We start from the raw sequence: 12,453 nt of genomic DNA, 5'->3' as shown, positions 1-12,453 counted from the left end.
TTACGAGTGGAGTTCATGCCAGCATAATGTATTACCATTATGCTAGATCTAATGATATAAATTTGATTTGCATATGTGGGGTTCATAAAAATGCATGGACTCCGCATAATCAAATTTAAATTTGATCATTTGATGTAGTATGAAGATAATACCCGCATGCTAACATCTCAACAACCGTGGTTACGATTTGTCAAGCAATATTTAGAAACAATTTTTTTTACGTATATTGGGAAATTATTTAGAAATCACACACCGCAATGCCGAAATTAGCAAATGGGCAATTAAGGACTTCGAAGGAAAGTGGAAATTTGGAGTTTTGTGAAAATTGGCTGCTCACAGCCTTGGAAATCGACACTCTACTGCCCAACCAACCGCACACAACACAAGCCTTCACATTAGATTCTTTACTATTTTTTTCTTTCCCCAATTTCTCGTGACTACTTTTTTTTTTCGTCGGCACACGAGTGAATCCATATATGATGTCACTATGATGCGTCCATTACGTCATTGAGATATTTAAGATAATCGTTCGTTTAATTTTTTCAATTTGCGAGAGATTGTTTTTTGTTAACGGCATCAAATTTTGAATTTTCGTCCCTCTCTCATAATCGGAGAGAGGATTATATTGTTATATTACGTTGTTTTCCGCTAATATAATAATATAACTCGATAAAATATGTGAATCTAAGAATAAAACATATATAATAAAGGCTATTAACTTTTCTCCCATTATATTATTAGACATAATTGCATGACATGAAGTCGTGTATGACTTAAGTCTTATATCTAAAGTATTAGTCTTAATCAATCTTTTGGTTTCCCACAAAAAATGGGGTACTTTAGTCCAAAGGTCGGTTTGACAACATGCATGGTAACTCAGGCATTTTAATGCCCTTTTTTAAAAAAACTATTATTATTGGATAATTATTAATTAAGATAATTAACGGTTGAGATGGGATGTCTATGGTTGGTTGGTTACTGAAATTTATTTCAAGTTAGACAAATTATCCATGCTCGATATGTAGTTAACATCCCCTAGCTATATGATCATTAATTATATTTTATCGTTATTGTCTTTTCCAAAAATATTATTTTATTTTTTATAACTGAATCTCGAATCCGATATCCGCTTATTTAGTTTGATATATTTGTTGTAAGATGAGATTATTTAGACAACAATGTTATTATATTATTTTTTTCGGTTTTCAGATAGATGACAAAAGTGATATATATATATATATATACTATTTTATTAAGTGTGAGATGCCTATACAAACTGTTTTTGGTGAGATAATGATTTTTCTCCAATTTATTTTTTTTATGCCCCGCACTCTCTTTCCAACTATATTTCTTACCCACTTCTCCCACATTTTTCTCTTATAACTTTTTTTATTATCTCGCTTCTTATCAATTTTTTTTGAAACTGAATTTCTACAACAACTGAATTTTTTTATAAATTTAGGGAAAAAAATTCACAACACAGAAAATAAGGATAAACCAAGTACTTTAAAATTTTAAAAAAAATATTAAATATACAATACATTATATTTATATATTATGATTTACACACGCAATACGTGTGCTCAGTGGCTAGTATATATAGAGTTTCGATCACATAAAAAACCACCACGGGAAACTACGTGAGCAACAACTGACGTGACACCTTGTACATCCGATGTGTGATTGCCACGTCAGCTGTTGCTCAAATAGTTGCTCATGGTGATTGCCCATATGATCGAAACTCATATATATATATATATATATATATATATAAGTTTAATATAGACAAGAAACTTAGATATACACGTTGAAAATATGAAAGCTTTGTCAAATGTCAAATCTAATTAATCGAAATAATTCCGTGGTGTAATTCTGCTATTTTCATAAATTGATTATCATTTATCAATTTTACAAATACCAGTTAGAGAGTATTCAGTTAGGCTTGATCTTGTGTTTATTGACAGACCAAATAAATCAAACTTAAATGGTTAAAAAAAGTAAAAATTCTTATAATTGGGATTTTTATGCAAGACATTTATCTCCTTAATTTTTTAAAATTAGATTATTTAATACTCTCCACACCAAAATGCAAAAACATCGATTTATTGCAGAACCGAGATATAGATCAGATAATTGTGGCATAAACATAATCATTAGCATTTAATTTCAAATAATTACGCATTATTATTATTATCATCAAATATGTTGCACATCAAATATGTTGCAGAATAGTTTAATACAGCCTTTTTATCAATTGAGTATGGCCCATGAAAAGCAAACAAGAGGATGAACACGATTATGCTGTCTCAACTGGGCCAGAATAGTTTAGTAGACCCAAACGAGCCTTTTTATCTAGCAGGTGTGGCCCATGAAGCTCGGAGGCCCATTTAATATTCGAAAACAATTTTAGTGACTGCTGTTCGGCTTTCGGTGTAGGTTCTTTGCTGCACAAAGAAGCAGGGCCACTAAAATTCGGTTCTGCAAATTCAAAGGTTCCAATTACAGAGCACAAGTATCTGATACAGATTTGGAACTGTATTGTGTATGAAATCTGCGGCGTCTCAAGGTCTATTATCTTGCTTTGTGTTTTGTTTCGCTTTGGCAACTGTAATTTTCCTACATTCTTTTTTTTTCCCCCTGATTTTTTGGTGTCATTTATGTGTAGTGATTGAGTACTTTTCGATTCAGAAAGTTTGGATTAATGATAGTTATGGGGATGAAGATAAATTATTGTCTTGTGCTGATCGTGCTTCTATCCCCGGTTGTGTTGGATCGAGTTGCAGCGGAGACGGAGTCAAAGGTAGTTGGACTTGGGATCTCTTGTGCTTATTGGTGATTTTGCGTCGGAATTAGTTTAATTGTTTGGATTATGTGATTATATACTTGTTTTCCTATTTTTAGGGTATTGATGGTACTTCTGATACAAAAGAAAAGGGTAACGGTAATGATAGTGTAAATCCGCCAGTCAATCCTGTGAAGAACGGTAAAGATGTTCACGCAAATGGGAGTGATTCAATTAAACAACCGGAGTTGACTGAAGGGGTGAATGATGAGCATAAGAAGGAGAATGACACCGCTACGAAAGATGAGCAGAAGCAGAACAAGGAGTCTGATTCCAAAACTGATAAGGGTATAGAAGGGGTTAAGCATCCGGTATGTGATTCATCATCAAATAGATGCACTGACGATGATAAGAAGCTGGTTGCTTGTCTGAGAGTTCCAGGGAATGGTATGCATTTTAATTTCTCAGTTGTTTTTTTTCTTCTTCTTTTTGCATTGTTTATTGATCAATGATTACTCGTAGCAGGCGGTTTTGATTTGCAATGGGAGTTTGCGTTTAGTGAATTACGATATGTGCTTCTCGTTTAATTCTCATATGTCAGTGAGATCAGCTCTCTTGAGTTATGCATACAAGTTTCTATGTCACCGGTGCCTTTGTTTGACCCATTGATGCCCAAAAAATAATTGGTTAGTTCATGTAGACTATCCAAGTTGCTGGACATTTCAGAGGTGTATTCAGAAAAATCTTGATGATTTTCTCGCGCAGTCACATAAGCTGTTTTGTGAACATTGGACCAAATAGTGGGTATTAGTCGAAGAAAACCTGTTGGATGAAAATTCATCATCAATAAGTTTAAATTTAATTAATTAGGAGAAGAGATGGCACAAAAGACCACCTAGCAGAGTGAGCATTCTCATAAAACTCTTTGTTTAGGCTATTAATTTGCACATTCTGCTTCTTATAACTTGTTATTGATATATTTACTGGAGCAAGCGGATTTATTATTACAAATATTTTGCATAAAATGATTGGATTTGTTGCGTATTTGGATTGTAGCCGATTCAGTATTATTGATGAAACTTGTTCAATTCAAAATGAACAAGCTAAAAAGGGTTTTACTCTTGATATCCCAGAATCTCCTGAACATTCACTTTTACTCTTGATATCCCAGAATCTCCAGAACGTTCACTTTTACTCTTGATATCCCAGAATCTCCAGAACGTTCGCTTTTGATTGAAAACAAGGGAAAAGGTCTCCTCAGTGTGACAATATCAGCACCTGATTCGGTTCGTCTAGAGAAGAACAAGATTGAACTCCAAGAAAATGAAGTCACCTAGGTATGCACTATTTGACCAGAATTTTCGTCCATTAAGGAAGCACTGCTATGTTGTTCATGGCTACATTTTCCACTAGAACGGCATCCATTAGACAGTACGGTCACAAACTTGATCACAGTTTGATACTGTTAAATTATTCATCAGATACCGATGTTTGCAACATTTTCTTGTTTGTTCTCAACTTGATTTTGATATGCCTAATTTTTGTTTTGCTTGTGTAATCAAGCATCATTACTTGAATTTTTTTATTGGTTTAGCTAGTTCTTTAACATTGTGAGATTCCTATCCAAAGTATATATGTACGAGATAAAGAGTTTCCTTAGTAGGATTGTAAGTTCATTGTTCATTATTAAAAGTGATAGAGCTACATAGAAGCACAATATGGTTAAATGTCCTTAAATCTTGATTTGTTGTCTACTTCCAGACTTGAGAAATTGTCCTGCGGATTTATTGGTAAATTCCAAAGCTTCTCTATTTCATAGTTCCTAACGTGCCAAAAGTGTCACACAATTTATCATTTTTAGGTACCTTTTGTTACATAACTATAATTGCACCTTAGGGAGTAACAGGTGATCAATCAGCAAACCTGGCAGAAATAAATAAAAGTTGCAGCATGATTTCTTTGTTTGAAATAGTTGCAGCTTTAAACCTGAAACCCCAGTTGGATATGCTGCGTAAATTTCTTTTACCAAGATGATCGACCTCACTAAGCTCTTCTCATAGAAATGCTAATAATTGGGCACTTGTTTTTAATGCCAAATGTTGAGCATTCATGCAAGTAATTTTCCTCAGAATTATTGCTATAGCTAGTTAATAAGTTGTGTAAAACAAAACCTCGAGAGATCATTAAATAACTGAAGACCTTTTTTTTTTTTACTATTCTGAAGATTGTGGTGTGCCATAATTAATTCCATCTTTCTGAGAGTATGCACACATTGTTGTTGTGTAACGTGTGGACTTTCAGATGTCTCTTGCAATTGGAAGTAAATTTAGTTTCTACATTAATCAATTTATATTCTGCTATGTACCTGAGTTTCCTCAAAGTGATAGATCTGGAATATGATGTTTTATATCTGATTACACTTCATTGTTACCATTTTTCTTTTAAAGTTCCTGTATCATGAGATATAATTTTGTCAGTGATGCTTTTTTGTCATTATTTATGTCGTGGCATAACAATTGCCTTTAGTAGATCAAGCAAATCTGAATTAATTTATCTAGTCTTTACATCACATGTTTTCCTTGGTTTTTGTCCATGGTCGGTGATGAAAAATGCCATCATATGGATTTTAATTATCAACTCTTTATCATGCAGCTCAATGTACCGGTCAAAGGTGTAGGACACGACCAATTCATTGTGCTCACGGCAGGGCATGGCGATTGTCGTCTTGATATTAGTGATCAATCTATACACGATAACAAAAAGCTTGGCGGTGACTCCGAGTCCACCTACTTCAACTTTGCTCAGCAAACTAACTTGATTGCAATCCTGTTTTTGGGTGCATTAGCAATGGCAGCATCAGTTTTGATGGGTGTCTTCTTGAGGCGGCGTTTTGCAAAAAAAGATGTCAAGTACCAAATGCTAGACATGGAGCTACCAGTTTCCCATGGCAGCAAACCCGAACCAGCTGCAAATGAGGGTTGGGACGACAGTTGGGGAGACAATTGGGATGATGAAGAAGCACCATCTACTCCGTCATTTCCGGTAACTCCTAGCAACTCAACCAAAGGCATTGCCTCAAGAAAGTATAGCAAGACTGGTTGGAAGGATTAGCGTCAAGAGGTCGCAAGACCAGAGCTATATATGCCCTGTCTACTGTCTAGAATCTCATGTTTTTCATTACCTTGTTATTTAAGGTATGTTATTCAGATTAGTTTGGAGTAGAAACGGACAAACGCAACAGGCTCCCCGGCTCTATTTCAAATGACTCGGGATGTTCATAGATTTTGGGCTGTCTGGCACTAGTTCGAGTGGGGATTTGAAAGAATTTTGGTGTCATGGTATAGTTTTTCGACATATAAATTAGAAGGGAGGATAAAGTGGCATAAGTTTTCTTGATTTTCCAGTGGCAGCGTTTTGAATTTGTTGGGCATTGATTCATTGTATGTACGCTTATAACTTGGTTTTATTTAACATCTCCTTGATTGCCACCAACCCCATCTCAGAAACTGCGCATCTATTATTTTGTTCATTACTTCAAAATTTAATTAAAGATTTGAGCGAATTATATAGTTTTGGCTCCGTCTTTTGATTATTTACATTTCAGAATTTTAAATCCGGAGGCCTTTTATTTTTTATTTTTGGGTAAGAAAGTCGTGGGTATTGCTGTAAAGTTTAGTTCTCTGAAGGTGTGTTCACTTGATCAGGAATAAGAATAACTTTGGTCAAGTTGTTTTGAATATTAAATTTCGTCCCATAACAAAAATCATAGATAATTATTTCAAGTATAAAAATATGAAAAATTATTAATTTGACAAATAACACGAATCATAAATAATTATTCCAAGTATGTAAGTGCGTGCAAAAGTGTTGACATATATGAAATACCATCTAAGCATATAAACCGACTTTATGTGTTGTGATATATAGTTTCCTTAAATTTCATAATGAATGTCTCTTATATTAAAATGAAATTCAAAAAAGGTAATAATATATTTAAAAAATTCGGTGAGATTTCGCCAAATTGTTCTTAAACTCTATTAAATTCCCATCTCAAAATCTCCCAAGAAACCTAAAAAATCCAACCCTAGTTTTTTTTTTTTATTTTTTATTATCAAACCTACAACACCTCTATATTCACTCAACTGGTCACCATCTTCTTGCATGGATCTTCACGAGTCCATATTGATTGAGATTCTGGTAAAACTCCCTCTGAAATCCCTCATCACATGCAAGCTTGTTTGCAAATCCTGGCATCTTCTCATCTCCGACTCGACTTTCGGCAAAGCTTATAATTCCGTTGAGCCCTTCAAATACAGTCTATTTTTTAACCATAAATCTCTCTATCTTAACGAAACAGATCCAAGAAAAGATGATAAAACCTCCTCCAACCTGAATTTACACCTTCCCACGAACGAAAACGCGACATTGCGAATGGTTGGCTCGTGCAATGGCTTGTGCTGCTTCCTTCTAGAACCCCTAGGCCTATTCGACGAAGAAAATATTTACATATACAACCCGTTAACGTGTGAATATATAGAGATTCGAGACAGGATGAAATCTGTCAGTAGAATGTCATTTGGATTCGGTTGCGGCACGTGTACAAATCAGTACAAGGTTGTCAGATTCTTGCCACAAGTAGATGCACAAGTCCTTGGATCAAGAATACAAGGAAGGGTTTACACGGTGGGGGTTGATAAGAGATGGAGGGAGTTCAAGGATCCATGCATCCCTCACACAACAAGTGACGAGCATCCAGTTCTCCTTGATGGAGTTCTTCATTGGGTCGGGTTCGAAGCCGGCCCCGAATCGATGATGATCTATGCATTCAATGTTGAAGAAGAAAAGGGCAAGAGAATGGAACTTCCACTTGCTTTGCAGAGCTCAAAGAGTCAACCGTTCATAGGGATATTGAATGGTCGCTTGTGTGCACTTGGCCAGAAGAGGGCTTATTTTCGCGTGTGGGTATTGGAAGATAAAGGGAATGTGAAATCTTGGACTAAAAATGTTTTACTGAGGGATTCGATTCCATGGTACATTAATTGGTGGAATCCTGGTTTTGTTTGCAACTTGGCTACATCTCAACATGGTCGCAAGGAGAAAATGGTGTTCACGAGCATAGGCCGGTCGAAATATGATTCTTGTCATGATCTACCATACGTTCCTTGTTTTTCGTCGTTGAATATTCTTTTCCGAGGAGCTAGGAATGTAATCCAGCTGAAGTTTTAAATTTTTGCGTTTGCCTCAATCATAATCGAGTCAAACTCGAACTTTATCTAACTAATAATATATTTGCTTCTCAGAAAGTACTTTTATGATCGAGTACTCTAAACGACTTTTAATAAATATAAATTATATATCATGTTCAAACTACTATTTTACGTCTAGCTGAATATTGTAAAGATTGAGTTTGGTTCGTTTATTTTAACGAGCCAGCTTATTAAACAAGTTTTTTTTGAATCGGTTTCAAATAGCCCACAGACGTCTTGTTCATTAATTAAAGGAGGTAACCTCACATTAATTAAGGAACGTTTGATCGGAGTTTCTTTACGTTTAATGTCTTTTTTCGTTATTTGACCACACACGCATTGTTTGTATATAATACGATCCTTTCATTAATATTGTTGTTTGAATAAAACTGAAAAATATTATCCACAAACGATAAGCGAATAGCTTGACAATCAATATAATCATAGTCACATAATTATAAATAACGACTAAATTTTCTTCAATCCATAAATGCTCAAAGCACACATGAATCTGTCAATAAATTTCAAACTAAGCTATGTATAAAAAAATGTTACGCCTAAGCAGCAAGTCATCAAAGTATTCTAATTAGAGCCGTCAATTTGGGTTAGACCTGTCGGGTTGGCCCGGCCCGCTACACAATTTAAATGGGTTGGGTTGAAATTTTTTCAACCCAACAAAAGGTGGGCCTAGATGGGCCAACCCGCCTAGGCCCGCGACCCGCGCGGGTTGGCCCGCGGGCCTGGAAAATTAATAATTTATTTTTATTTTTATTGTTATATATGCATTTTTTAATAAAAGTTGTGATTTTTTTTTGTATTAATTAATTTATATATAAAATTTACACTCATGAAATCAATAATTAAAATTTTTATTAATATGTTTCTATTAATATTTATTTATGAAATTATATTTATAATTAATTTTAATATTATTATTTATTTTTATTTGTCGTGATCCAACCCGTGGGCCGGCCCGTCTAACCCGCAACCCACCTTGGATTGGGTTGGGTTTGGTTGAGGATTTCCAGCCCACCAAGATGGTGGGTCGGCCCGCCATCGACCCACCAAAAGGTGGGTTTTTGGTGGGCCGGCCCGCCCCGCCATGGGTTGGCCCGTTTGACAGCTCTAATTCTAATACTATTATTCTCATACAAATATATTATAGAACTTTGTGGTGAATGACTGAATATTATTATCACGCATGAGTGTATAAATATAGATTTACAATCCTAGGATAGTGTAAGATAAACACAAATAACCACATAATCTTAGATATAAAATACAAGGAAATAAATCACAAATCTAATCTGTATACTTGAAAACAAATAAATAATATATGTGCAAGATATGCTAACATATATAACGACTAAATTTTGTTTTTCCTCGATTTCGTACAATTTCCCACTATTTTATTTCTTTGTAGCTGTAAAAAAAATAAAATTATAAAAATGCTTCATGTTGTTCGTGATGGTGAGATTAATTTTTTAATTTGTCATTTGTGAATACATCTTCTTTTCGTCACTTCTGTAGACTTTCAATGTTGGACTTATAACTTATATTGGGCTTGAAAATTGGACTTTTTATATAGGTATTCAGTTAAGTGGAGAAATGTGGGCTAGCATATATGTTACTACATTATATGAGTTATTATTACGAGAGTGTAAGATTGGTTGGTGAAAAGACCCTTTTTCTAATGTATTTGAACGATTTGCACCAAAAGGTTTGATTCATGACTTGTGAAAGTGTGATATTGATTAATTAAAAGACTCTCTCTCGATCGCACTGAAATGACTTAATTGACTTGTGTGCGAGCGCAACCTTGGTGCGTTTGATGTCGGACTGATCAATGAAAGTGTTGTCCATTCAGACGTCCACTGCAAACCCCAAAGCTCTCCATCAGATGAGGGCGAATTTGTTCCAAAGACACTGTAAATCGATCAAGACAGAAACAATAATTTTTCGCTCATTTTGTTTTATTGTTGTTATTTGTCTTACCCTTGTATATCGATATTATTTTTGGTTACATTCGACATCTAACCGAAAAGATTATAATTGACCTTAAATCGAATCTCACAATTCGCTAGTTTTTTTTTTTTTTTTTTTGCTTGCCGAACAAGGATGTTCGTTGAACGGTTAAAACCAAAAAACCGGAAAAAATCGTAAAATTTAGTTTATTGATTCGGGTTAAACGGCTAATTAAACAATGGGTTTCGGTTTTAAATTTTGGTGATTTTAGTTTCTCTGTTCGGTTTTTGGCTTTTAAATTTAAAAACCTGAAAAAATCAAACCGACAGTTTTACTTATACAAATATAATATATGCTGGTGACCACAGCATATGCGTGTGCAATATAATATATATTAGCGATCGTGACACATGATTTTTACATGTTTGATAATTTGATATATAAATTAGAAAGAAGTGGTGAAATTTTTTTGTAAATAATTTAATATAAAATGATAAAATAATGAAATTTGAAAAAATAGATAAAAATAAAAGTAGATAAGACTGTTAGAGAAAATCGATGATAATTTAGTCATTTAAGTTCTAACATAAAATAGATGTATATTAAATTTAGGGATAAAATGGGAAGAAGTTTTGATGTGATTTGACACACCAAAATCGGTTAGTTTAGGGGGTTGAACTATTATAATATAGTATAAATATATTAAAATATTTAAAATTAGTATATATAATATATTAAATAGATAAAAGTATAATATATTCGAGAGATCATTATCTTCAAATCTTTAATACAAAATATCAACTTGATACTTTTAAATCATTTTATTATATTTGATCATGTTATTATATTTTCATTATATTTATTTTAAATTGTTGGTATAATTTTATTATCAAATATTTCATTGTTGTAGGTATTTTAAAAAAATATTCAAATTTTTACTAACAATCTGTTCTAAATCATATATAGATGTTAATTTAGTATTTAATTTTATTTATTAAATTGTAAAACCGAATCGAAAATCAAAACGACCGATCGCACTTACAAAATCCAAAAACATAACATTTTTAATATGTTTGTCTATATAATTGCATGAGTATTCCACTCAATAATAGGGATGGAATAATGATAAATAATAAACAATAAACCTTATAAAAAGAACAGAATCATGTGGACTAACGAATTTAGATTTGTCTTCTACAAAAATGTAACTCTTCTATTCCATGTCACTGTCTTTTCTCTCAGTCCCATTTACAAATTCAATTTCTTTCACCATATTTTTGTATTTTATTATTCCACAAAGAAATAAAATTGTTTTCCGACAAAGCCCGGAAATTAAATAATCGATCAATAATAATTTGCCACGTTTCAACTTCTAATTCGTGGAAATCTTTTCGGGTAGAACGTGGTGGGTCCACCGTGGCCCATTTACGTTGCACGAGGTTGCACATGATCGAAGACACCGCATGTTCGGGAAAATTAATATTTTGGTTTTTTATGTTGGTCTTTTTTTTTATTTGTATGTTGTCATATTTTGGAAAAGATACAATAATTTGAATATTTTTTTTGATTTTGGTAATGTATATTGTCATGTTTTGGAAAAAAATACAATAGCTTGGATTTTTTTTTGTTTTGGTCATGTATCTTGTCATGTTTTGGAAAATGTACAATAACTTGGATATTTTTTTGTCTTGGTCTTGTATGTTGTCATGACTCAAGAAATATATCATGTTTGCTTAGTTAATATAATATTTTGCCTACATAATACTTATTGATTATTATGTGACTTAAATTGGATTCCACATAAACAAAATTAACTAAAAAAAACAAAAAAAACCTAATATATATATATATAATACGTGAATCATTTATCTCAAAAAAAAAAACCTTCACACAAACAAAAATCTAATTGAAGCGGCCGAGTTCAAATCATATTCTATCCCTCTTAAATAATAAAATCCAATAAATTTTGGTTAAGTTTTTGTTTAATAAAATTACCTTCGAGATAAATGGCTGACAGCATATCCATATGCAAGTCATTTGATAAAAAATTTAACCATTAAATCCTTTTTGTTGAGATAAAGGGAGCGATCCTTTAATTAGATTTTTGTTTGTGTGAAATTTTGTTTGATGTCAATGATTCACGTATTTTTTTATATTTTAATTTTTTTATAGTTAATTTTGCTCATATTGAACCCAAATTATACCACATGAAAATTAATAAGTGTCAAGTTGGCGAAATCTTATGTCAACTAAGCAAAATCCGACAGCTCTCGAGAGTTTTGGTAACATGGGATGAAATCCAAAAAAATATCAAAGTTATTGTATCTTTTTCAAAACATGAAAACATACAAGATAAAAAAACAAAAAAATATCCAATTTATTGGACCTTTTCCAAAACATGACAACATATAGGACCAAAACAAAAAACATACCCAAGTTATTGTATCATTTCCAAAACAT

At 32.9% G+C, this 12,453-nt stretch overlaps 2 protein-coding genes across 2 annotated transcripts; both read left to right on the top strand.

Moving 5' to 3' along the window:
• The first annotated feature begins 2,429 nt into the window (after positions 1–2,429).
• On the top strand, positions 2,430–6,248 carry LOC140871853 (uncharacterized). The gene is made up of 5 exons (XM_073274594.1): positions 2,430–2,566; positions 2,666–2,800; positions 2,902–3,229; positions 3,992–4,116; positions 5,435–6,248. The coding sequence occupies exons 2-5, from the start codon at positions 2,702–2,704 to the stop codon at positions 5,891–5,893; spliced, it is 1,011 nt and encodes a 336-aa protein (XP_073130695.1). The 5' UTR covers positions 2,430–2,566; positions 2,666–2,701; the 3' UTR covers positions 5,894–6,248.
• Positions 6,249–6,943: 695 nt separating this feature from the next.
• Positions 6,944–8,008, top strand: LOC140871842 (F-box/kelch-repeat protein At3g06240-like). Its single transcript, XM_073274584.1, has one exon. It carries the CDS (start codon positions 6,944–6,946, stop codon positions 8,006–8,008), a length of 1,065 nt encoding a protein of 354 aa, XP_073130685.1.
• The last annotated feature ends 4,445 nt before the right edge of the window (positions 8,009–12,453 follow it).

The sequence above is a fragment of the Henckelia pumila genome, chromosome 1 (genome assembly GCF_033568475.1).
Source record: "Henckelia pumila isolate YLH828 chromosome 1, ASM3356847v2, whole genome shotgun sequence".
NCBI classification, from domain to species: Eukaryota; Viridiplantae; Streptophyta; class Magnoliopsida; order Lamiales; family Gesneriaceae; genus Henckelia; species Henckelia pumila.
Note: the sequence above shows the minus strand (reverse complement) of the source record. Positions and strands in the feature narration are given on the sequence as shown.

What these genes read in the sequence shown, in the direction of transcription:
- LOC140871853 (XM_073274594.1), top strand. Translation starts at nt 2,702, where the DNA reads ATGATAGTTATGGGGATGAAGATAAATTATTGTCTTGTGCTGATCGTG. An exon ending in TCTGAGAGTTCCAGGGAATG is followed by an intron (nt 3,230 to 3,991) that starts GTATGCATTTTA and finishes TTGATATCCCAG; the next exon opens with AATCTCCAGAACGTTCGCTT. An exon ending in TCCAAGAAAATGAAGTCACC is followed by an intron (nt 4,117 to 5,434) that starts TAGGTATGCACT and finishes TTTATCATGCAG; the next exon opens with CTCAATGTACCGGTCAAAGG.
- LOC140871842 (XM_073274584.1), top strand. Translation starts at nt 6,944, where the DNA reads ATGGATCTTCACGAGTCCATATTGATTGAGATTCTGGTAAAACTCCCT.